Source organism: Lonchura striata, chromosome 2, assembly GCF_050655825.1.
Source record: "Lonchura striata isolate lonStrDom1 chromosome 2, ASM5065582v1, whole genome shotgun sequence".
Lineage (NCBI taxonomy): Eukaryota > Metazoa > Chordata > Aves > Passeriformes > Estrildidae > Lonchura > Lonchura striata.
This window is the reverse complement of record NC_140704.1, coordinates 85,754,867-85,781,855: the sequence shown is the minus strand read 5'-3', so window position 1 is coordinate 85,781,855 and position 26,989 is coordinate 85,754,867. Positions and strand designations below refer to the sequence as shown.

Below are 26,989 nucleotides of genomic sequence, written 5' to 3'. Positions count from 1 at the left end.
AGCTCCTTGAAAAGGGGGCTTCAATGGGCCACGTGGTCTCTTGGAACTCCCTCCCCTCTCTTGGAACTTCCCCTCTCCTTGAGCATCCTTTTGTCTCTTCCCTCCCCCACCCTCTCAAGCCCTGCCACGTGCTGCGTCTGGGAGCATGAAGCAGGACCTTTCTGCATCCCCAATAAACCTCATTCCCAAGAGTAGCCTTGAGAGATCTCTCGTCTTCATTCACCCAAACCGTCTTGGAGAGGCACCAATCTTCAACAATTAACCAGAGAGGTTCTGGGGCCCAGTGACCCCAGCAGTGCAATAGACACAGACCACAAAAAAATTTCACAGGGAGAACAAACATGCCCATAGAGAAATTCAGAGAAGTGTTAGCACCTCAGGTTAAGCACCCAAGCCAAGGCTACAATGAAATAACTGCTTCTACTTTGAACTCATATCTGAAAAATTTTATCCTGGATGTATTCTTTAAAAATAGTGGGCAAGAAAAGAAAAGTGAAAAAAACACCTGGCAGCTCAGACAGTGAGGATAATTTTTCCTTTAAATCACATTCAGAGCCCCTTTATCTAAGTGGATCTCTATCTATTTTGTCCCTCCTAAAGGTGACTCGTGGATTATGCATACAGAGAGAGAGATGGGCTTGGGATCCCGCCTTCAAGTATTCCTTGGAGAAAAGATCTTCAGCAATGCTTACATATAGATACAGTCCCAGTGTGGACATATTTACAAAGAAAGATGAAATTTTGCATTTTCTCCAGAACTGGGAGGAAGAAGCAGTATGTCTAGTACTGATCAACATTTTTTTATTAAAAAGAGACTTCCCGGGGAAAAAAAAAAACTAAGACTGATGAGACAACAGACTAAATTGTGTTCATTTACATATGTGCACCTACATATATGTTTCCTTATACACTAGGGGAAATAAATACAGCAAAGATAATCTCAGTGTTAACATTTCTCAGAACAAACTTATTTTACTGTCTGCTGTGGGCATAGAAAGAAGTAACCAGAGCAAGGAAGATTCAATCAGGGTATTAGAAAAGCAATAAGAATATTGAGGCATGAAAATCTGTGGTAGAATCACTAATATTGGAGACAATTAGAACAGATCTGCTGATCATCTGTTAGCTTAAAACATACAGCTAAAATCTACTTAGAAGGGGAAAAAAGTCTATTATGGAAGGAAGGTGAATTATTATGAGAGGTGTTCTAGCCCTATCTTTTTATTGATGATGAAGGAAACACAATGCTGAAGAAAAGCCTTGCTACATGAAATATTAGAAACATTTTGTTTCTGTGACTGATTCCTAGGTCAGTAGGGTATGTTTTCATGCAGTGGTGAGATTGTATGAATGAAAAATGTTTGGTTTAGCTAACCTGGAGGTCTCTTCATGTGACAATTTGCCAAACATACACAAAACTTGCGGCAGGACCTGGGAAAAGCTAGCCATGTGATCAGTTAGCCTTAAATCATTTGTGTGTTCACAAACAGTGGCCAAATCGTCCTATGTCTACCTGCAATTTTGCCACAGCACATAATGTAAGACCCTAGTCTCCACAACTCAAGGAGAAAAACCCAAAAGATCCATTGGCTAAGCCACAGAATGCTCCCTAATGCCACCATACATGAGTTACCAAGTAAGTGTCCATTCTCATGAGCAAAGTGTCTCTATTTTAAAATGTACCCCAGGCAAAGTCTCCCAGGTGATGTAAGCATTGATGGATCTAGTCTAGTCACATTTATTATAATCAGTTTTTCAGCCCCACTACAGGAACTTTATTTGTCCCTGAAATCACCATTTCGTTTCTGGGTACATTGTAAGTGCCTTCAACTAGGCACAAAGGATAAAGTGTTCTAAGATTATTAGATATATTTTTAAAAAGCAATGTTGATGTTCTTTTGCAGAGCAAAAAAGTACAATTCATTTCTGGAGAAATATACCCCTCTTATTAGCAGAAGACTTGACTGCCATAAACACACTTGATCTAAAATTATGGTTTTTTCTGTTGAAGTCTGTCAGGGATCAAGAGATATTTCTGGATAATTTTGAACACCTATTCAAAGTTATTGTATACAATGTTTCTGCTTTAGCTGGAAGAAGAGACACTCATCTTGGTTTAAAGCAGATTGTGTCACTTTTCTCTGTGCTCCTCTGTGCACTGATGAGGAAGTTTTGCTGAATTCCAGCCTTAGGACAGGTCTTTCCTCCAGGAATGAAATGACATGCCTAACTCAGGGCCATAAATCTCTAATCTGTTTGAGCTTCCTCCTGCAAGGACAAGGGATTGATTATGCTGATTAAAATAAAGTGCCCTTAGACCCAGATTTTATAGTAAGCATTATTTGAAAACAATTCACTTTATTCCCATTGGATAAATCAAGATGTTATATTTTAATGGGGAAATTCATTGAAGAATCTGTTTTCACTCTCTCTGTTTCTTCTTCAGTTTTATATGTCATATCTTGATTGTAAACATCTCTTCTCAGCTCCATTTATCCATTTATAAGTGGCTATCCATTTTTCCAAAACTGAACTGTTTTCACAATGTTACTGTTGTTACTTTCCTTCACTTGTATTTGTGGAAACCAGTAAAATCTCGTTCTCAATGGTCATTTAAGCTTAGTGCTTTTCTAACTAATCTACAAAAGTGGGAATTAGATTTCCATATATCTAATATAGCTTGTTTTTAGTATAGTGAGAGTTTTCAAGATTTTAACTCTTGCATTTTTTTTTTAAGTATTTAGAAGTAAAATGAAGAAAAGATTGGATTAAATAATGAATCAACAACGTCTTTAAGGCATCTGAAGTTTTCTCTTAGCTCCAGTCTTATGCACAGAATAAGAAAACTTTAAATTAATTCAGTTCCTTGCCTCCATGTTGTATCCAAGGTAAGAATAAACATCTATAAGGATAAGTACTGCCACACCCAGCTCAAGTCCATTTTATGTTTTCACCCAGTCACAGCTTATACTTTATAATGAAATGCAATACAACAGTAATGATACATGTTCAAACAGGACTTGGAGAAGTGGTAAGTAAAATTGCTTGTGACCTGCTGCAGTTAGAATAAAATCTAATTAATTGCTTATTAAAACTGTTCATGGTGACTATGCATAAACTACCAGGATTCGCATATACATTCACTCTTCAGGTTTAGTTTATGCCCAACAATGACACTCACTGGACTACACAAAAAATATAAAAAACTGTATAAGGTTAGATAGCAAATAGGATAAGCATGATACATTTCTCGATTCACTTTCTGGTAAAAGAACCAAATAGAAACAAAAAACCTGCTATAGAGTATTTGCAACTTGCTAATTTAGACATAAGTTTTATTGGCTCTTGCTCCAACAGTAGAAGTCATCCTAAATTAGTAATTCCTAAAACATACTATGAAAATGAAATTAATTTAATGATGAGTATTTCCCTAACAGCTTTACATTGTTCTAGCCAATAAGTCCAAAAAAGCATGAATATTTTAAAAAGTGAGACAGAGTCGATTAGCTCTTGATCTGCAAAAGTAACTAGAGAATTGAATGAAAAAGTAGGTAAAAAAATAGAAAGAAAAACCATGAAGCAGCTCAATCTTAACAAGAAAATGTGAAATTAGTCTACATAATAAAGACAAGATGATGCAGCATTTTAATATCAGTTTGGAGGTTTTTAATATTTTAAATATTAACAAAATATAATTATACAACTTTCACCAATACCTTCATATAGTAGGAAAGAATATAAATAAAGCAAGAACAAACCATTGGACCTTTCAAGTTCCAAACAATATTGTATCTTATAAGCAGTCAAAATTGGAAAGGCAGTTAAATGAGCACTTATAATTTACACTGGTCAAGGCATTGCAATTTTATATTCTGGATCTATATAATTCAGTAAGGAGTTGTAAAACATAATCCTATGCTTTGTGGCAGTGTGATTAGGATCAATTACATAAACGAGTTTTGGATATTCAAGTGTTAATTATTTCTAACTACTAATCAATTAATATGCATCTATTTTGGTTTTTCAAAAGAAAGGCCACAAAACTTTGTCATTTTCTTACTAAATCAATATTCTAGAAACTCTTTTTAATGCTTACATATAAAAGTGGTTTTGCCCATTTTTCTTATTAATATCTATTTCCATATAGAGTCCTAGTGCACCTAAAAACACCATTCAGAAGAAAAATGTAAGATTATAAATGAGACACCATGCCCTACTACTCAGACAGTAACATTTTCACATAATGGTTGCTTAGAATCTTAGTAACACTCTGTTAATCACAACTTCTAACAACTGGCAGCAACTGGCAAGCATTGCCAAAAAAAATATTCAGGACAAATCGACAGCTATCAGAGCAGCAGAAGTGCAGTTCAAAATTTCTGATTTCCTACAGCTATATTTTGGGTGGAGAAGGCTGCTGAGAATTAAGTAAGATGAAAAGCTTCTACCTCTTTCCAAGTAGTAAGCAGACAATGCTGTTCCTCTTGAATACTCTGCAGCACAGTACATCCAATATCAGTGAAAGCTGGAGCACTATCATCTGAGGTGCCAGTGTCTCTGTTTAGGCATGCCAGAGCAGTGACATCCTGAGATTCTCTTGCACACGATAACCACAATCCACACAAACTGCCTCTGTGTTCCTCAAAGAGCACCTGTACTATCTTCTGTCAGTTTGTCCCTCAATGTGTCTTAACATAATGAATAAATAGAAAATTCAGCAAAGTACTAGAAGAGCCTGAAATTTGATGGAAAAACAAGGTTCAACAACCTATAAAAGCCTCCAGAACCATTATCTTTTATAATAGTGTGCAATTTCCAATCTCCAACACCTTAACATTCACTCAGGGGGCTAGTTATTTTTCGCACAATAATCAAACAATTAATGACTATTGTCTTGCCTTATACTAGTAAAATGAAAACTTTATTGCCTTCCCTATGTTTTAATGTCAAAGCTTGGCACAGCAGAATTTACTAGTGGTGGAGTCATTCTTGATTACGACCCCAGTGCCACAGATATAATTCACAAGCAATTTCCATCCCTCTTCCTGTTTTGTCCACTTAAGCTCAGCAGCATGGCAAGTACCTTAACATTTTCTCATGAGTATAGTTTTCTTACTAAAATTTTTTTTAATGAATTAGAATTTGCTATATGTAAGGGCTGTGAAATTCTTCTACTGACTGCATTTATCCTTCCCTACAATATTTTAAGACAGTTTGGAACAGCAGCACTATCATGAAACGCATGCCTTAAATTGACATGTCTGAGACACAAAAAGGTTCAGAACTCATTTGCATGTACTAAACTGGTGCATGCCTACAAACAACACTTGGCAGGCTTGGCGGAGCTGATTAAACTTTGCCTGTGCTCTGGCTCTCTCTAGCCTCTCTCAGTTTGTTAACCTCTGTGAGTGATGCAGGCTATTGTATAAAATCAAAGGGCTACAAAGATACAAAATATCTCAAAGCAAGCAATTCACTTGCTTTTAAAGTAGGCTGTGCTATTGTGTTGAAAGAGAAAGCCCTTACAAACCAGCATTTTTCACTCTGCATGGCAAATGGACATTATAGTTTTTTTACCTTAACCGTGTCAGACACAGAACCTACAGACATTAAAGCATCATTAATTTATTATTTAGGTTTCATTGATAGGCCCAAGAAGATTCAAAAAACAGATAAATGTTTTATGTAGCTAGTGATTCAATTGCCAGTTCCTGGTTGGGATTTTCTTTAGAATGGAGCACATAACTTCTGCATCTTCTCCAAGACCATGTTTTGGATAAATAGCAGAGTTCTAGTGATTATTCAGTCAAATAAAAGGCTAATCATGGCCTGTTAGGATAAAACAAATGGCAGAGAGTACCTAGCCTCTCTAATTTTTGCATATGTGGACACACTCCTGATTCTAGCACATCAATTTAGCAATGTGAATTTTATTGTGTGACTAACACATTTCAGCGATACAATCATTCCAGGCTTATTGAGGGCAAAAAATAATTTTAAAAAAGAGAGACTATGCATCAGACACCAGATAAAATAGCCATCTAAACCTGGTTAGGGCATACCAGTGGAAGAGGCTAGCACAGTCTGTTTTCATCTGCTGCATTACACAGGTCATAGGGCCTGGCTGTAACATATGTCTTTTGAACAGTATGTCTCAACTAAAAGACTACATATGACTTTGACACAGGAGGAGTGGTAGGGAGAAAAAAAAATAATTTTTAAAATTGTGAGAATATTTAAAAGGGATTTGACAAAGGACCAAGGGAGCAGAATGTAAAACAGGCAAAAACAGAGAAGGTTATACACCAGGAAAAGTGTAGGTGAATGAAGAAGGAGCATCAGTCAAAACAAAGCACTGAGAGCTGGATAAGGATAGATACAGATGGCATTTAGTCCTCAATACAGTGCAAGAACATCTCCACCATTTTGAAAGAGTTCTCAGTGGTTCAAGAACCTCTTGGTCTATGTTAGGTACTTCATGATAAGTTGGCATATTTCTTGGTTAGAACATTTGGCTGTTCCAAAGGGCCTCCAGTGTCTGAGGAGTTATTCTGGATTAGCTTCCTCTGAAAGATACCTGGTTCACGCGCATCATGATCACCCTGAAAACTAAGATCACTGTGAATGGAGACAGCCCTGAAGGTTGCTTCAGAAATATATTTTCCTGCTTGATAACTGACTGCTAATGTACACACTGCTTCAGAGGGCAAGATCAATGTTCAACTATTGTCTGCTTAAAATGCTGACACCTGAACACAGAGGGAAACCAATACAAATGCTTGGAGGGGCACATATTGATGCGCTCCCTAAATAATCAACTCCCATTTGATAATTTCATGGCAATAAATTTCTTAATTGGAAAAGAAAGTGCTATAATCTTCTAATCATGGCTGGATACAGGAAGTTCTCATACATCAGTTAAGTGGACTCAACCACAACCCTAAATATCACAGAAAATATTTGAAGCCTATTTGGAAGGTCTAAATTACTTCAGTCGTAATTCAGAGACTCAAGCATGCAGAATAAACTCTGCACTCACTGAGCTGAGATCATGCTATTGTTAAAGCAGAACTATAAATATGAGTTGAATGTTGGCATCAAGTCACTCAGTCTGAAAAATCCTAAAATGCAAATATGAGAAATGGAGAAAATTCTTTCTTCAAGCATTTAAGGCTGTATGATAAAGTATAGGCACTGGTTCATTTTCCAACAATTTCCAAATCTGAATATCTTGTCCTCGAAATATCCTCAGGTACTTGCAAAGCCCAAACCAGTAAACTCCACTTGCAACATTTAAACATGGTCATAGCCAGGGCCTGGAGTGAAGGTCTGGCATAAATTCCATGCTCCTGACCCATTTCAGAACATCAGTTTGCCAGTCTAATGAGTGTGCTTACCTTGATTCAAAACACCAGTGAAGGGAATTAGATAATATCATATAAAGAACTATTACACTTCAGCTTTCATATTGTGTTTGCAAGGATTAAGATTCATAGTCAAATTATTTGTGTTGGAGAGCCGCAATTACAGTGAGCTCTCAAGATCCCACATAGCAATAAACAACACACCTAAATGAGGAAATCCTGCAGGTAAAGTGATAATGTCATAGCAACTGACTGCCAGAAAAACTGACCTGACTTTTGCAGCACCAGCTGCCCAGAACTGAAGAGAAACTCCAAGATACACCGGGCATATGTCTCCCATGCCCCTGAACAGTCAGAGACATGCAAAGATGAATAAATACAATAGCATTTTTCACAATAGCCTAAATGCTGTTAAACATTTTTGCTGCATAAAATACAATGAGCTGAACAAAATACAAACCATTTTAATTTTTACTCTAGCCAACAAGCTTCAGAGCACACACTGTGCACAAACTACAATTCCTAATGTTTTATAGCTGGCAGTGAAATGATCATTTGCAATAGACACAATTATAGGACTACTCATTCATTAGGCACAGTCCTTGTCAGACAGTTATGAGGAAGCCCTTCTCTTAGCAGCAGCAGGGATTTTTAAAAGTCTGGAGAGCTGACAGCCCTCCTCTTTCCATAGGTTGTTCAGGAGCTCCGCAAAATTTGTAGCTCATGAGTCCACAAACTCTGAGGAATCCAAAGTCCAAAAAGCCTCTGAAGAAACCACCAGGAGATCCTCCAGTTTATTTCCTTTCCCAGACAAACACCCCTGCATACAGAATACCCATGGAGCTGTATCTTGCTCCTCAGCCACCACATCACACTCATGGAGGTGAATCCAGAAGATAATAAAGATACAAGACAAAAAAAAACAACCTGTCTCTCTGGAGATGATTTTTTTTTTTTTCTTGGAAGGCAAAACATGAGTTTTATAGCCTCATTAGTCAGAGGAAGACTTGAGTCTGAGCTTTTAATGTTCTGGAACAAATATTTACACTCTTGGTTAGAATAATGTTGCTGTTATCACCTCCCATTCCTAGTAGTGCACATCAGTCCTGATTTTTTTTCCTGAAACCTCTGCACAAGGCCAGCTATCAAATGTATGCATGCAACATTCACATGACATTGACATATGCAACAGATACCAAAACACATTAAAACTGCTTTTATAAAAACTGAATTTCCTTCCCAGCAAAACACCCAAAACCATTGCTTTTTTCTTCAGTTACTATCAGTTTCTTTCACTTTGTTGAACTTGGCCACATGTGGAAAGATAAATTATGTATTGATTTTTTCCTCTGTTTAATAGCCTCATGAACAAAGAGGCAGTAGTGTTGAAAATGGTGCTTCTGGGACAGAAGGGACATCACCTGCAGAACATTTTGAATCACAGCTCTCTTTGGGGTGTTGTTTTTTTTTTGAAGTTAACAAACTTATCACCACAGAAACACACTTCCAGAAAGTGCATTCTCTTGATTGCTCTTCAAATTGGAGCAAAGGAGAGCCGTATGCATCTATCAGTATGGTTCTTCTGCCAACAGTACAGGAAAATTAATGGTCCTTTTCTGCCTCTGTCCCATTCCCTTTGCTCCTTCATACATTTTATGACAGCACACCACTCTCAGTGTTGTTGCTCTGTGGCTACCCCCATACCTGGTATCTTTTACGTGCCTATAAAAACTATCTTCCTAGTAGAGTTGCTCCAAGAAATGCATCACTGGCAATTTCAGCCTTAGGTGAGCAAACACTTCACCATAATTAATTGTTCCATGCACAATGATAACTACGATAGGTTACTTCTTTATAGAACACTATGAATCCTTCAGCTACTAACAGCAGTTTTCAACATGCAGCAGTCAAACAATATTTAATTTCTCTCCTCTTCAAGTACATTTTGTGATGGTGAGTTAATTCAGCTAAGTTAACTAACACCATGAGAACAGCTCCTTCAAGGTACTTTGTTATTTCTTATTTAAAGTCCCCAGCCAGAATAGAGAACATCAATGCTGGAGAGTGTGCAAAAAAACCAAAAATTGTTTATAAAGACATGCTACCACAAAAGAGCTGCCACAGAGTCTTAGGATCTACTTCAAACACATACTAACAATGTCAATCACCATTTGGTCTACAAACTAAATAATAACACCTATTCCAGCAGGAGCACTCAGTTTCTTATAAATATTTAAACACCAAATTTTTCCTTCTTGTTGAAGCATAAAATCTCCAAATGGTTCACAAAGCATTATGTCAATTATCTGGATTTTGGATCAGAAACTAGCAGCAAAAGAAAGACCCTAGCAGAAAGCGTAAAAAAAAAATTGCTAAAACAAATATAGATACTCAACTTTTGAGAAAATAGCAGAGTACATCAGAATTTTATCTCAATGAAAACATTCTACATATCATGTTTGAACATTTTTTTTCAAGTAAAATGTGTGGCTACATAAAAGAAAGAATTTCTGTCCAAAACAAATATTCTCCATAACTGCTACACCTGAAAAAGAAACCCCCCCACACCAAAAAAAAAAAAAAACAACAAAACAAAAACCAAAAAAAAAACCACCATAAAACCATAAAATCTTCCCAGAGACAGAAGCAAATTTAGGTGACTTCATTGGGTTATTGGGATTTTCCATCTGTATTTAGGGTTTTGGCTGGTTTTTTTTATGTTTTGAATACCTGAATTTTTCAAAATATTTTATTTGGGAAACTCTAATAAAAGTCACATAGGAAAAATCCACAGCAAGATTCAAAGTTATAGTGGAGAAGGACAAGCATTCCCATTACCTCCATTGTTAATAGGAGGTATGTGGATTCTCTGCTCTACCCTCTGAAGAGAAGCCTGCAACATCTCTCATTCCTCCAGAACCCTAAGCAATGGGCTTAGTCTTTCCTACTCATATGTGATGGCAGTTTAAAGAGCCAATGAAAAAGTGACTTCTAGCAGCACCTGGGGTACTGCATTACTGGTGTCATGCATTGCTGCTGCAATGCAGAGAGCATTACACCCAGAATGTCCCAGCCCTGAAGGTGTGGATACCAATCTAACTGCTCAGAGGGTCAAACTGATGCTCTTTGTTTCAGACATCTGTTAATGCTCCTCTCTGCAGGCCAATGGCCTCTCCTTGACCTCCTGTTTTTCACATGGAGTATGATATTATCCTTGCATTTATTACAAGTAAACAAAATAAACTGTCTAAGGTTGGAAAAAATCCTTTCAGTCACTAAAGTATTTCCTTGATTTCTCAGTCAGCTTCTATTTATTTTTTCATGTGCTTGTTTTTTCCATTTTGCTTCACTATGCTGGGTCCTAAACCCTGCTTCACCAGCTGACTTGGACAAAATATTGATGCACACAATTCTACCTACAGCCTTCTAGAGAAGAGTTTGCAGTCCATTTCTCACAGCTCCTCAAACTCATTCTTTTCTTCTTTAAAGCTCAGTCTCTGTCCCATAGGAGAGTTTACAAACTGGGCAGTCCCCATCCCTTGAGCTCACCACAAGCAAGAACATCCAACTGCAAAGCTTTATGTGTGTCACTGCAATCTCACTCATTTTTTTGGTTTCTCCAAAGAGTAATTTGAGGATTTCCTTATCACTTACAATAAACTTGCTTATAATTTGTGAGAGATTATACAATAGGTAGTGGTGGTTTTTGAGTATGTATGATATTCTGTCTGTCCTGAAAAAAAGAATCATTGTGTCTTGAGTATTGTAAATGCAGGCAAACCCAATGGCAAGAAATTATGATGTCTGACTCAATTCAGAAGGCTGAATGATTTCTTTATTATAACTATGCTAAAATACATTAATATACTATATTAAAAGGAAGATACTAAAACTATATACTACTTTCTCTAACTATACCTCTAATCCTAACACACCTCGTGACCCTCTCTCAAGAGTCCAGACACGGTGGATTGGATTGGCCATCAGGCTCAAACAATCCTCACCAGAATCCAATCAAGCACTCACTCCAGGTAAACAATTCTCCAAACACATTCCACATAGGAAAAACAAGGAGTAGAAATAGAAATTGTTTTTTCTTTCATTTCTCTCTGTGCACCTCTATGCAAAATCCTGAGGGGGAGAGAAATGTGCTTGCCACACCTCAGTAAAACTAGAGCCTCAGCTCCATCCTCTACACAGAACTGACCCAGCTCTCAACTATGCATAAAGCAAATCCAAAAACATGGCCAGATTTTATTTTTTGTGAAACAAAGGCTATTGGTAGTAAAGAAATAGTTAAAGTATGAAGCCAAGACATAACATGGAAGAAGATGGTGTGTCCAGTGATGTGTTTGTGTAGAAAAAAAGAGGGCAAACACAGCTTACTTCCAGCTCCTGCCCCAAAACTGAGGCATTTCTGTTCTCTGGAGCACTTCTGTGGTCATTACCTGGCTTCTGTGCACCTTCCATTGAAAGACAATGGTCATTGGCTTTCAATGGAAGGTGAAGTAATTAGCATATGTCTCCAAACGTAATGGTTTGAGGCATCTAAATTCTATGCACTCAGGAGCTGTTCCCTTCTCCCTGCTTTAATTGTGTGGATTTTTTCAAAATGAGATTGTAAGTCCAGTGACACATGCTCTTATCCTTGTGAAGAAAGCTGACTTTAAGGTCACCAATGGCATATTAGGATCCTCCCCTGAGGAAGGAGACAAAAGAGGATTCTGAGGTTTGTCACAGGAAATGCTTCTCTATTACAAAAAGCAAAGATGAATCAGAGACCACAAAATGCTGATTTTGCTGTACACTCTAGATCTAGGGTAACATGTGGGAAAGGATTTGTGGTCTGCATATGAATGTTTGAAAATTCAAGAGTCATTATTCTGTCATTTTTTACCCTACATGTCCACTCGCATGTGCCAATGCTCAAAGTGCAGGGCTGGTTTACATTTAATCGATATTATTACATTAAATTATTGAGATACTGAACTCTTTATTTTAGCAGTCATCAACATGACAGTTGATACCTGTGTTGTGATGGCTTCCTCTATTTGTACAAAAAGCTGTTTTATAAGTACAGCAAAAAGGGAAAGAAGATAGGAAAATACACAGGCTGACAAATCCCTGAATGCTGAGACTTTTCTATCAAAAATAAAAAATCAAACAAACCCAAACGCAACCCAGTAAAGTATTTCTGTTTTGCTCTTGTGCCTGAAGATACAAAAGTAGATGTTCTCTTAACTACACTAGCAAATGTAAAGCTGTAAAGAACAATGTCCACTCAGTTTAGGAAAATGTTCTGCACTATTTTTCAGGTTGAAAAATACTTTATTCCACAAATATTTGAGTGAATGGCAAGGTATATCCACTATGTAAAAGCAACATATCTAAGTGTCATGGAACTGACCACTAGGAAAACTGTGACATTTAAGAGCACAGTAGTACAAATACAATTTTGGGTAGGTTATAAGAGTGTAGACCATAGCAAAATTCCTGTGAACCACAGCTAGAAGGCCAAAAGCATATCTACTAATGCTTTGTTCTCATCCACTTTTAGACATCCCATAACCAGTTCAGTAATTTACTTAAGTATCACTAAAGAATTATGGACATGACACAGTTTAAAATTATGAGATTCCAAGAGATTCACTACATGCATCACCATATAAAAAAATAATTTTACAGAGTTTCTTCTTGACCTATGTGTTTCATGTGCAACATGATTTTACCTATCAGAAAACTGCTGAGTGAGAAGTCAGCACCAACACAAAACACACAATCCTACAGCACTAAAGCCTAGTTTATTTTCATTTCTGTTGAAGTTTATAATTTTATCACCTGCTGGGCTGGGTTTTTCTGCTCCTTATCCCTGCCCTACCTCTTCAACACCTTTTTATTTTTTTTAATCCAATAGAATTATAACAGACTTAGTGCAACAGTAAAGGTAAGCATTTCAATATGCAGAAGTAAAGATAATACAAGGTTATCGTACCCAGAGCTATATTCATTTAACTAAACTGACCACACTTTACAAATAACTGTATGCATGCATTACTACAGCAACAATGTTATATAAATCACTCAGCATAGCCAAGCAATTGCTACTATGGGAAACTTTATCTTTTTTATTTACCTGACATTTTCTATCTATATGGTTTATTAAAATAATTTCCATTTTCTCTGGTTTATGTTATAGTTTTACAATACACTGTGGCTAACTCCAACACCCTCCATTATTTGCCCTACCAAATATGGAGAATTTGAAATGTTTTTACTAGAGAAGTTAATCTTTAGGAGATTTCCCAAGTTCTCAGCAACAAGTGACTTGAAACTCAGAGTGAATTACAAATGAAAATTTGGGGCATTTCTGTCAAAACATATAGAAACAGTTTCAGAAACCCTTCTAATGCTTTTTAAAAGTTCAGAACATGTGTTCTATTTTATACCAATAAAAGCACCACAAAGCTGAAAGTTCGGACATATGAGAAATTCAAATTTCCATTTAATCATCAAGAGCCAGTGTAAAAGGAGGACGCAAAATGCTACCAATTATAGCAAATGAAGCAACTAATCTTTTAAGGAAGAATTACTATACAGAATTTACATGCCTAAGTCCCAGATTCAAGTATTTACAAAAGGTTCTTAAAAACAAACAAAAAAAATTACCATCATCGAACCAAAAATCACCCCAGTTATAGATCTATGAAACTAAAATCATGTTAGTGCGACATTCCTGATAGCAAGGCACAAATTTGTAAAATGTTCACCATCTTACAGAAAGGAAGGAAAAGGAATTCTCCTCATCTGTGGAAATGCAGTGACTAAGTCCATAATACTTACAAATAGCTACTCCATTGGTGAGGCTTGTCCTGCTCATAGTCCTTCAATGTTTGTGCTATGGAGGACTTCCATCTTTTTAAGCAGCTACTCAGTCTTTTGCTGAGAAATAAAGGCCAAACTTTCAGTGAAGTAAGACAACTTAGATACTTTCACAGCTGATGTAAGCTGACTCATTTTACTTCTCTCCACACCACCTGTTTTGCCTCACTGCTGATGCAGTAGCTCATATTCACAATAAAACACCTGATGAAATCACACAGCAGAGAAAGCAGCAGCACTTTCTCTCCCTGACACCACCTGTGGCTTTCTGGATGTTTCTCTCCCCACTTCAGTGACACAACAGGAATATATTCTGATCTACAAATGCGAAATGGAATTGTGATTTTACAACATATTCCAGATGTCAAAAAAGCAGCTGTGTCACAGCCTGTTGGTGACCTGTTTACACTAGAGTCCATTTTTGTTTCTGTAATTTGTAAGCCACAAAGTCATCTAGAAAGCAAAACATCTGCAAGTGGTCTTCTCACAGAGAGCACTCCTAGGCATTCCCTTAGACTTAATTTTAATACTGCTTCAGGGTATGGATCTTTCTAATTCCAAAATCTAAAAGCCATGGAAGTAAACCATGTATCTCTAAATAAAGGGAACACAAGAAAGTCAGTGCGATGCATTAATTAAATGCAGGACAAATTATACTGGCTTTAATATTTAATTAAAACTATGGTATTTTACTTTCTTCCAAAGCTCAGGTTTTACTCTCTTGCCTGATAAATGCTGTTGGTCTATCTTCTCTTCCTGTTTCACCTGCTGAGAACTTTTGAAGTAAGGAAATACTAAATAAGGATCTGTCCAGAAGTTGACTGCATTACTTCAGTTTGGCAGAGAGATTTCTTTACCAAGAATCCAGCACTGAAAGACATTTTTGAATTTTTAAGGCCTGAAAATCTGACCAATGATGATTGCAGGTGAATTTTGATCCACCTCTATTTAGCAGCATGTTTGAGTTAGTGAACTCAGTCAATGAAGGGAACACTAAAATTTACATTTTTTTCCAGAAGTTCTAAAAAATAAACCCAGTAAAAATACCATTTCTCAACCATCTAGCACAAAATAAAATATACATGCTATCAAAATAAAAAAAGCTGAGTTTCAATTGAAATTACTCATTATTATGAATCAAACAAAAAATAATACCTTAATTAAATCCTTCTGCACATACTATTTGTCTCAAAAGTTTAATAAGCTGCACTGGGCCTGGCTGGAATGGACTTAATTGTCTTCATAGCAGCCTGTATGGTGTGTGTTTTGAGTTTGGGAATTTGTGATTAAAAGCTAAAACAGTGTTAATAACACACCAGTGTTTTGGTTATCACTGAGCACTGCTTGTACAGCATGGAGGGGGCTTTGTGGGTTTTTTTCCTTTTCTTCTTCTCACTCTCCTCCTGCAGATAAGTAGGCTGGGGGTGTGCAAGAAACTGGGAGTGAGCACAGCCAAGACAGCTGACCCAAACTTACCAGAGGGATACTTCAAACGATATATCACATGCTCCCTAGTAAAAGTTCAGCAAAAGGAGGAGGACGGAAGAACCTTTGGGGCTACAGCCTTTATCTTCCCCAGGAATTGTTAGGCATGATGTAGCCTTGCTTTCTGTGAAGTGACTAAACCTCTGCCTCTTGATGAGAAGTAGTGAGTGAACACCTTGTTTTGGTTTGCTTTTGCTTGCAGCTTTGTCTTACCTATTAGGCTGTCTTTATCTTGAATTATCTTGAGTTATCTCACTTTTGCCCCTCTGATTAAACCCCACCCACAGCTGGGCTTAATGAGAGTGACTGGTGAAGGCTTAGCCTCCATATGGGGTCAACCTACCACATAAGAAAAATAAACCAAATAAATACACTTAATTTTATATCATTTTATTCTCTAGACATACATGACTATCATTTTAGATTGGAAACTAGAACTAGATCAAGTTATCTAAGATGGAAAATAGCAGAGAACCTGTCCAGCCAAGTAGGAAAAAAAAGAGACTCTCAGTGTCATTCATTAAATTCAGCAGGTCTGAAAAAGGCTTAAGAAGACAATATCTTCTCCCAGGCAGCCATAATCATTAAGAAAATTAATTAGCAATAGGCAGAAAACTAGAATTAAGTGCAGAGCATGATGGACACCTTCAGAAAAGGAAAAAGCCTTCCCTGAACATTAACATACTGATGAGGAAGAACAGAAAACTCAGAGGAAACAGTGTAAGAATGTTAGGTCACATATGGGGCAGGGGGGAGGGGAACAGGAGACAGAGACCATTCACCCCTGATGTTCATCTGGCACAGAGAGCTTTTATTTTCCAACCCCTCCTTTATATAGGGCATTTGAAAGACCCTGTCTGGATGTTCTTATTGGTTTGAATTCCACACCCCTTCAGATCCTGGCCAGTGAGGTGGCTGCAGCACTGGGAGATATTTACTTGCCAACACCCTTGTCAATCACTGTAACATAAGAACAATATGTAAAATTCTGTATTAAAATCTCCCCTATGTCTGGCTGGTAGAATCCTTAGAATCCTCTTTTTTTAGAAAAAAGGTATGGCCTCAGTTAGAGGGCCTTAGGAAGAAACCATTGTTGCATGAGCACCTAACTGATTAATACTGGACACCCATAGTATATTTATTACTTCTGCTGTCAAAGTTTTGCTCTCTATTGAAAGATACTTGGCACTCTGCTGCCAGCAGAAATCAGACTGGCACCTCAGAAAGTGTTTACTCGCAGTTTATTGTTATTAAAAAGAACCCAAAACAAATAAAACAACAAATCCTGAGCACTCAACAACTTGTATTTTTACATCTCCTGAGGCCTTTGTGCATAGCCAATGCATGTGCATCATATGTTCAGACATGTCTTTATTCAAATGTAAGCTACAAAATGGATAGTGCAGTGAGAGCATAGACCCTACCTCACAGTACTTTGCAGAGAGAAATATTTACAAGAACTGCAGCCTCAATAATGAGGAAGTTATCAGGCCTCTGAACTTCATCATTTCAATATCTAAATCTATAAGGGGTGGGGAAGGAGTCCAGAAGGCATGTGAGGCCAAGGGGAAGAGGAAGAAGGAAGAGACTCAAAAAATATTGCATTGTTTACTGAGATTAACAGATCATAACAAATAAAAATGGAAAAAACACTGGAGATAATTTTGCGATTCTCATATTGAAGTCTAGCTCTGATCCACTGCACTGCATACAGGTAATAACGATATTAAAAATGTGCATAATTCTGAGCATTTAGTGAAAAATTAGTATTGGGTCCCTAGGAGTCGCCCACTTCACTGTCATTCTCCATGAATTGTTCTACATCTAACTGTTGCAAAACAAATTAATCAAGACATGTTCTTGGGTGTTCTGCAGCTCGTCCACTAATGAATTCAGACTTTTCTTCACTTGCATTTGAAAGAGAATATGAAGGCAAAAAGGTTTAGGGATTTTTGTCTCTATAGCTTTTCTCATTATGCAGCTAAGTGTGATTTAGCCTGTGCATGTACAGTCAGCAAGCAGAACAAAACTGCTAAGCACCCACAGCTTATCCTTCTTCAGAAGGCTAGTCATAGGTGGAAGGCCTTATTCTGAAGCTGTGTAAAAAGATTTCTGTACTGATGGGTTTCATCTGTTTCATTTCCAGAGGGCAGAATCAGGCACACTGTACCAAACAGACCAAGTCCAGGGCAGGGTGCAAAGAAAAGAAGGAAACCCCTGTCTCAAGATGAGTGAAGTTCAGAATAATCACAAACTCATTTGTGCACACAGGCAGCAAATCCACAGTTGGCAAAGTTATTCTATGAGAAACACATCACTTAACACTGCAAATTAACAGGCCCATCAGAGCTTCCCAATGAGAAAAAATATCTTTCTTTTATCTACCTTGGATGAAGATGGAGTGTTTGGCATTCAAGGATAGTGTAATGGAGATATCCTACAAGGTTTGTCCTTATTCCGTCTCCTGTTAAGCACTGCCATCAGAAGGGGAGGAGTGATGCATGGTAGTCATAGCACAGGGGTCACAAGCATTTCCAAAGCTGAAAAGGCCAGGCTGTACAGCCCATCTGCCTTCATCATTGCTGCCAGAGGTTGAGATGTCTCTGTATGATTGAGATGAGTACTAAAAAGGCAATATGATAGCTGACCTGTTTAAGGAAAGGTCCTTGCTTACAGTACAAAGAATGAAGTTAACACTGCAAAACGTGACATCATCAAAGAAAGTGAAGGAGACGAGGGAGTCTAAGATCTGAAGGCATTAAAAGCTACTTTTCAGCAAGTTCTCCTGGGTTAGGATTCCATCTCTTTCCCAGCACAGGGCTAAACTGAGAAGCAGAAATACAAAATGCAGTAGATTCCCTACATGACACAAACAGCTAGCATATGCCTCAGGTGGTAGAAAGTACCTGTCAAACAAAACTGAAAGATATTTTCAGCAGTGTCCTCAAAATATTCTGTTGAGATAGAAGATGCAGAACAACCTGGTAACAGTTTTTTCAGAGAAGTTTGAATTCATTGCTTTTAGAGGAAAATAGGAGTGGATCCCCAAAAAGGTAGACAGACACTAGAAAGACAAGCTGTGGCAGGGAGCAGCAAAAGAACAGTGGCTGCCCATGGGTCTGGGGCACCCCAGCCACAAGCAGGGCAGCTACAGGGCACCAGGGAACCCCCAGCTCTGGGCACTGGGCATCTCCCTGGGGATGGGACAGTGATGAGCTGGGATGTGGGCCCAGCTTGGTGGGGCCCATGACTGGGTACAGCTGGGCAGGGCTGTACTGAGCTGGAGACCAGACTCTGCTGTGGCACTACTGAGGCAGGGCTGGGCAGGGATAGTCAAGGCTTCTGGCACCCCTAGAGCCACCACAACTTGCACAACACCCATCAGCAAGAACTGTAAACAACGAGCACATTGCAGTTTTTGGTTTAAATTTTCCAAGTTTCACAGCTACCTAATAAAATTTTACTTGCTACTTGTAAACCCTGTAACATCTTGTTACAGGTCCTCACATTTATTTGTTTTTCTAGTGTAAGAAGTGCATTGATTCCAGTGGCTTCAGTGTAGGTTTCATTGGAGCCCAGAATTTGAAAAATGGCTGTAAGGCTGAACAAGGGATATGTGAGCTGCTGAAGGAGACAGGTGATTTAGCAACAGCAGGCATAAATAATATTGATGTATTTAATGCCATCTGTCTCTCTACCATACCTCTGTGATTAGTGAAAGGGATCATGGAGATCTAGCAGAAGTCCATTAGGACTCAGGGATTAATTGAGACAATTCAGCCCACACAAGCTCATGGGATTCAGTAGGCTGTATCCTTGCAAGGCTGCTCTCTATTATTTTGAAAGCTCATAGAGATCAAGTGGTCCTGCGTGACTGGAGGAGGGCAAATGTTGTATCAGTCTTCAAAAAAGTCAAAAGGTAAGGGAACTTGAAGTTTCACTTTGATGTCTGGAAAAAAATCACAAAGCAAATCATTTTCAAGAGTGTTTCTGGGCACATGAAGTAGATAAGGTAACCATCTATTTAAGGTAGATTGTCATCTAGGCTAAAATTACTAGATTTGGGGATGAAGGGAGAGCAGTGGATGTCATTTACTTTCATCTTCAGAGATATTCTTTACTCTCACAGAACATGTATGCAATTTATGATGTTATGGTCTGTATTGGTAGACAATTAGATATGAGAAAACCTGCTTGAATGACTAGTCTCAGAAGACAGTAGATAGCCCATCCTACTGTATCTGGAGGCTAGCAACAAGTGGAGCACCACAGAGGTCTTTCCTGGGACCTGACCTTTCTAATATACCTATCAGTGACTTGGAAGTAAGTGGCTGTACACACTTTCATCCAGTTTGCACATGCATCAAATTAGGAGAAAGAGCTGATATGCTTAGGAGCAGGACTTTGTTAAAAGGGATCTAGACAGACTAGAGAAATAGACTAGCAAGAACTTTATTAATTTCAAAAATGAAAAATCTGAAGTCCTGCACCTTGGAAGAAATGAGCCCTTACACAAAGCCAGGCAGTGGAGTGATTGGCTGGGAAACAGCTGTAGTGGAAAAGACCCTGGGCAGCCAGCCAGCAGTATACCCTGGCAGCAAAAAAAAGTCACAGCATCCTAGGTTGTATTATCATAGCTAGTAGAAAAAAGCATTTCATAGACCACATTTCAAGCACTGCATCCAGTTTTCCCCCCTTAATACAGACATTGATGAACTGGAGCAAGTTCAGCAGAGTTCAGTGGAGAGCTACTAAGACACTCAGGGGTCTGGAGAATTCACCTTGATTTTAGAAACTGAGCTAATTTGGCTTTCTCAGCCTTGGAGACAAAGCTTCAGAGGAACCTAGCTGCAGCCATCTAATATCTATACAGAGCTCACAGAGATGATGGATACAGGTTCTCCAAAATGATGCACGATGGGAAGAAGAGACACAGCAAGCATTTCAAATGAGAGACTGAGACTGAGACTGAGACTGAGACTGGGACTGAGATTGGCTGAAGGCAATTTTTTTTCACCACAAGGGCAGACAGTCACAGGAACAGATTACTCAGAATAGTTGTGCAGTCTCCCTCCTTGGAGATTTTTAAGTATACAAAGTATATAAAATTCCAAGTAATCTGGTTTGAGCTCATAGCTGATCCTACTTTGAACATGAGGTTGGACTAGAGACCTGTTTAGGTTCCTTCCAAAATCGATTATCCTCTGATGCTGTGGATTTTAGGTCCAGTATAGAAGGTCTTAAAATCTCTTTGCATTAAGGCTTTGGACTCCACACAAGCAATTTTTTCTAGAATGTGCTACATCATAAAATACATGACCAATCAAAATTGGAAATCACAGCTAAATCATGGAATCACAAAAGCATTAAGGTTAGAAGCGACCTCTCAAGTTGTCTAGTCAAATCATTCTGCTCAAGTTGGGTCACGTAGAATAGGCTTCCCAGAGAAATTTTTCACTCACTCTGATATTAAAGTGAATTTCTCTCCTCTTCAGAAACCTTTATTTAAAACAAAACAAAACAAAATGCCACAGCATCCAGTGACTTCTTTACCTGCAAATATCAACACAGAAATCAATGATCTCATCTGAAGAGCAGCAAAAATACACTAAGAATTCCTAACAATCTTGGTGAAGTCTCAGGACTTTGGAAGTCTGAAAAAAGATGAGTAAAGCAAAGACACATGGATGTTGGGAAGGATGGATAAATATAATTATTCATAACTAATGCAGCCAGGAGAACAGTCCTCTCTGCTAGCCGGACAATGCCCTTGCCTATGGATGGGTCCAGGGGTCAAGTGCACTGTTCCATCTCACCCCCCAAAATGTATGGTTCACCCCGCACCTGTATCCTTCCCCTAAGACATCAAGTGCCTGTAACCCCATTGGCCCGAGCCTTGTTCCAGCCCACCTTGAAGCCCCCTGATAAGGGGTCTCTGAGGGGCCACACACTCTCTTGGAACTCCTTCCCCTCTCCTGGAACTTCCCCTCTCCTAGAGCACCCTCTTGTCTCTCCCTTCCCCCATCCCCTCAAGCCTCGCCACGTGCTGTGTCTGGCAGCTCGAAGCAGGACCTTTCCCCATCCCTAATAAACCTTATATCCCAAGAGCAGCCTTCAGAGATCTCTCGTCTCCATTCACCTAAACCGTCCTGGAGCACAGTGCTCCCTACACACGGAAAAGCAAAGATACATGGAAAACAAAATGGAACTGGTCTCAGGCAAACTTTTAAGTAGTTTAGTTTCTCCTAACTCATAGAAACATATCTGCAGCATATGTAGCTGTGTTGAGTAGAGGAACTGTAAACAATGCTATTGGATCCCCAGGCTGGAAATGTGAAATGCTCTAATAGCAGAGTAGATCAAGACTTTTTTGAATTTGAAATGTTACCTGGAACTTGATACCCATTTGTGCATTTTTCTTCATGCATTCTGAATGACAGTTTCTGTTCACCTTAATACAGGCATAGGAAGAAGTAAAAAGGCAATTAATTAAACAATATGGAGGAAGGACTTAGAAGTTTCCCTAAAGTTACTTGGGAAGGTGAATTTTAAATACATTACAGAATACAATTACAACTTTCTATGTATTGAGATAGTATATTTCTCCCTCAAAAAGGTTTACATGTTCTCACCTGAAGCACCAAATTATTTACTTAACAACTGATTAACATTTAATTTCATGATCTCTAGCCAATATTTCCCCTAAAACAAAGAAAATTATCATTGTTCTTATTAAAGATCTGGAGATTTACACTTTTGCTTTCACAGCTCAAGGACTATAATTATAATTTATATGTCAATGAATTCTTCTGTATCTAACATGTAGTGTAATGTTTCCCAAGTGAATTATAAATACGGACTTTATATTATTCCTAGGACTCTCCTCAAAGCTAAGTTTCTGGATAAATCTTACCTTAGCGAAACAATGACTAATCTCTAGCATATATGCAGTTATCTCTCTTTCTCATTAAAATAGATGTTATCTGTACCAATAAAGCAGCTTATCCCTGCTTCTCTCCTCTGGACATGAAATACCTCTGCTGCTGCCAGTACAACATTGCATTCATGTACGTTTGTCTCAAAGAGATTATATTGATATACTTTTTCCACTAACTCATATTAAGATAAAAGGAAATAGATTTTCAAGTATGTGAAGGATAAAGAGTTAATCAGGAATAATCAGCAGAAATTTACCAAGTGCAAATCATCCATGACCGACACAATTGCCTTCTATGATGAAATTATGAACTGCATCCCCTGAACCAAGGGATAGCACTAGATATGATCCACTTAGGCTTTCATAAGAATTTTGACACAATCTTCCACAGAAGCTCAGAAAGCTGAGAAACTATGAGCTGACTGAACAGTTAGATATATTAAAAACTACCTGGACACTGCGGGCTCACAGTAATCAATGGCTTGAAGTCCGGATGGCAGTCAATAACAATGAAAATCAGGGAGTTTATTCTGGGTCTGACATTGTTCCTCATCCTCATCAGCAACCTGGGTCATAAAGAAGAATGCACTTACTGGAAAATGCAAGGACAGTACCAAATGGAGGAAAGTTGATACATTGAGCAGTATAGTCTTAATTCACAGCAGTTTGAGAAACCTGTGAACTAGAGAAAGAGCAATTTCCCAAAGCTTAATAAGCAGAACTGCACTGTTCTGCACTTGGGGAAGAATAGTGAATATGAGCCATGGGGCAGCCTCCCTGTGAAGCTGGAAAGCCACATTGAATACTGGGTCACACTGAGGAAGGTGCAGCCAGCAGGTCAAGAAAAACCTGCACTGAAGAGACCACATCTGGAAAGCTGTGCTCAGTTTGGGGCTCTGCTGCTCATGAAGGACTGAGAGGAGTAGAGTAAGGCCCAGTAGAAGGCTGTAAGGATGGCCATCGCTTGGCCCCTTAGAAGTGATTGAAAGAGCTGGCCTTGTTCATTCTGGCTAAGAGAGAAAGCTAACAGCAGCCCACAGCTCCAGTGACCACAGAGACAACCTCTCATCACATATGGCCAATGGCAAAACAAGGGCCAACAGGGAGTGGTTGCAGTTAGGAGGATTGAAGGATATTAAGAAAAAATTCTTCACTAGGAAGATAGTTGAGCACTGTAATATATTATTCACAGAGGTGGAATCTCCAGCTTCAGAGGTTTTCAACGTTCAGAAAAAACGGATCTAGGCTGGCTAACAGTCCTGCTTCAAGCAGATGGATGGACTTGATGGCCTCCAGGGGCCACTTCCAAACAAAATTTTAATGATTTTGTAAAAACTTTTGAAAAAAGTCACATTGACAAGTGCAATTCGCTTTTTAGAGTAATTGCTTAGAAGGGTTATGGAATGTTCATGAAGTTTCTTGAATAAATGCAACCAGTAAGAGTAAGGACTAATGCAAAACAGTAAGATCTCCCTTCATATTACCTACAATGAAAGTTGTATAGTTCAATTCTTCACCTATTCAGGACCAGCAAGCATTTACTGAATTACAAATCAACATGGAAAGGCAGTTTTCCATAGGCAGAATGTGGCCTAGACTTTAATCAGGGAAGAGCATGGAATGCCATTCCCCTTCTATAATATATTAACATATCTTTGTTTTTACAGCCATGGCACCTTCAACACAGGAATACCAAAAGTGTCTAATATTTGTTCAGAGAAAAGAATCATGAGCATTATTCTGTCAACATTTTGGCAGCTCTCCCATGCAAGATTTTTAATTTTTTTTTGGAACGAGACTGAAAAGGGTCTGACACCAAATAAAAATAAACTAAATAAAAATAAACTACAAATCAAAAGGGTTAATTTAAATCTGTAAGGAAGTAATAAGATACTGAATTTTACTCATGTCTTCCAATAAAAATGTGGTACAGCATTGCATTACAACTGTCAAGTAGTAAACATGTATCATTGTATTTGGTTTCTTCTTTCTGACTATAAAGGAAACCCCTGCATATGATGCCTGTCCTAGCAAACTCTCAGCTAAAAATCCTGTCTCCTACCATGCATATTATTTAATATCCGCATATGCCAGTATTATGCCAAATCCTTCAGTGTTTTTCCTTGCTGTTGGTCAGTGTTTTCAAATAATAAAAATAAAAAAAATCAGTATGTAAACCACATAATTTGTGGGACCCACCTTATCTCCTTCAGCAAAACAGTTTTATTTTTAATTGTTGCACTTAAATCAAGCCACTCATCTTTAACAAAGCTAATGAGCTACTTAGTACTGCTGCTGCAGCTATTCAGTCGTGCTGACTTCAATAGTATATAAAGCAACATATTGAGAGAAAATAGGAATAAAAAAGCCCATTTATGGTGGAATTATAAAATAGTCTATAGAAAAATCCTGGGAACTCATAGAGAATACTCAGAACTTATAAAAAGGTAGGGAATTAACTGCATGTGCCTATATCAATAAATTAAAGGCAAGGCAAGGGCTCAAATACCAGCCTACACTCATCCATAACATTTAATTGCTAACATGTATACTCCATCAACAGTTGGCAATTAATATTCTCCCAGACAGTGGCAGATTAAGTACAGTCTGCAGCATAAGACAGGTCAGGGACAGTGTGTTGTGAATGCATAAATGCAGTATGGTCCTTTCTATTTTCTACCATGGGCACAACCCTCAAGTCTTCAAGAAAGCTGTTCAAAACAAGAATCAGCATTACACTCTCCTGTGGCCCAGAATCAGAATGGATATCAAAACTACAGATGGTATTAGGTAGCACCAATGCAACTGGTTTGTCCTTACTCCAGAATTAGTTCTCCAGTGCTCTTTATTCTTTAGCACGTATTCATTACAACACTAAACTGCTTCTTCAAGGAGCAGTGTGTCTGGCATTCACTGCTGCAACCACAGCTCACATAAACATTCCTAAGTCAAAAATGCAGAGCCTGGGTACTGTACTGCTGACATTGCAGCCACAGCAAGAAAGAGCCAACCCAAATGGGCAGAGTTTTTAACCAGTTTCCATCATGTGGCTTTCCTGCTGCAGCACTAATATTGACAGTACCTGAGCTCAGCAGCTTCAAGCTAACTCAATTCATTCACCCCCAAACACAGCTGCTATAGCACAGGCATACCACGAAGTCCAGCTTTTACAAGCCAAGAATCTTCAAAGGCTGCTGGCAAGCCCTGGAGTCTGGGCTGGTTGGAGCTCATGGGACACACACAGAGTAGCTCACAACCTGCCCTTGTGAAACAGAAGCTGGAGTGATATGAAGCCCCCACAGCATTGACAGAGATCCTAAGTGGCACTTCCTCAGGCCCAAACTGTAACCAAATACTGAGCATGACCAGGGGGTCAGCCTTGAACAGGCAGGTACAACATTCCCCCTCTATCACACCAGAGGGTTTTTCTCCAGTGATGTTTGGCATAGGGGAAGTAGTGGAAGTAGTTTTAACCACGTGGAGATATGCAATCATACAACTTCAGCAGGAGAAGCATTACATGTCCTCCCAAAGAAGACCATCCAGATCAACACAATGTACCTTAAAATGTAGTGCAGCACCCCTACCTGAAACTAATATGCCTGAGCAGGTCTGAGTAGCAATAAAGGCAAATTTTGTCCATGATACTGATAGGAATAATACACTTCCTGATAATATGTCTATAATCATAATAATCTGTAATAATACTTCATGGTGCATAATCTCATCAAACCAGTGAAATTCAGTAAGCAGTACACGACTGGGTTTAACTGCCTCAAAAAAAAAAAAAAATCCAACACTGCTAAGCATTTTAACTTCTGGTCCTTAACACCCTGAAGAGCTTTCAGGGTGATGCTTTCAATAAGTCATCTCCTGAAGTTCTGATAATAAAGTTTTATTACTTTCCTGTAAGTAGATTTTAAAAAGTCATGCCTTTGAGTTAGGAACAAGCACCAAAGTGTTTGGTTTTTTTTTATTTTTCTTCCAATAAAATAAAAAACAGTTATTCTATGCAAAAATAGGGGAAAAATCCAACACACCCATTATTCCAACTGGCATCACCATACTTGAGTAGCAGAGGCTACTCAAGTGCTTCGCTTATAACACTAAGAAAATGAAAATAAGAAAAGCTATATTTCACTTATTAGAGATTGGTAGTCCCTTCACAAAAAAAGCCCACTCATTTAAGGTAACATGGAACTAGTCTGTTTAGTCTTAAAGACCTGCCTTAGTGAAACATTTGTTTCTCAACTGGATCAAACTAATTTGACTTAAAGTAAGTGGGAGGAATGGTTTAATTAGCACTATTGAATATACTCTGCAC

General features: G+C 38.4%; 1 protein-coding gene across 1 annotated transcript in view; it reads right to left on the bottom strand.

Moving 5' to 3' along the window:
* The window catches only part of LOC116183235 (uncharacterized), a 133,220-nt gene extending 106,477 nt beyond the window's left edge, over window positions 1-26,743 (bottom strand). The window contains exons 1-2 of the mRNA XM_085573621.1: window positions 23,116-26,743; window positions 22,117-22,179 (exon numbers count right to left, since the gene is read on the bottom strand). Of these exons, the coding sequence (XP_085429747.1) occupies window positions 22,117-22,179; window positions 23,116-23,224 (172 nt within the window). The 5' untranslated portion in view covers window positions 23,225-26,743. The remainder of the gene's footprint in view (window positions 1-22,116; window positions 22,180-23,115) is intronic.
* Between the last annotated feature and the right edge of the window lie 246 nt (window positions 26,744-26,989).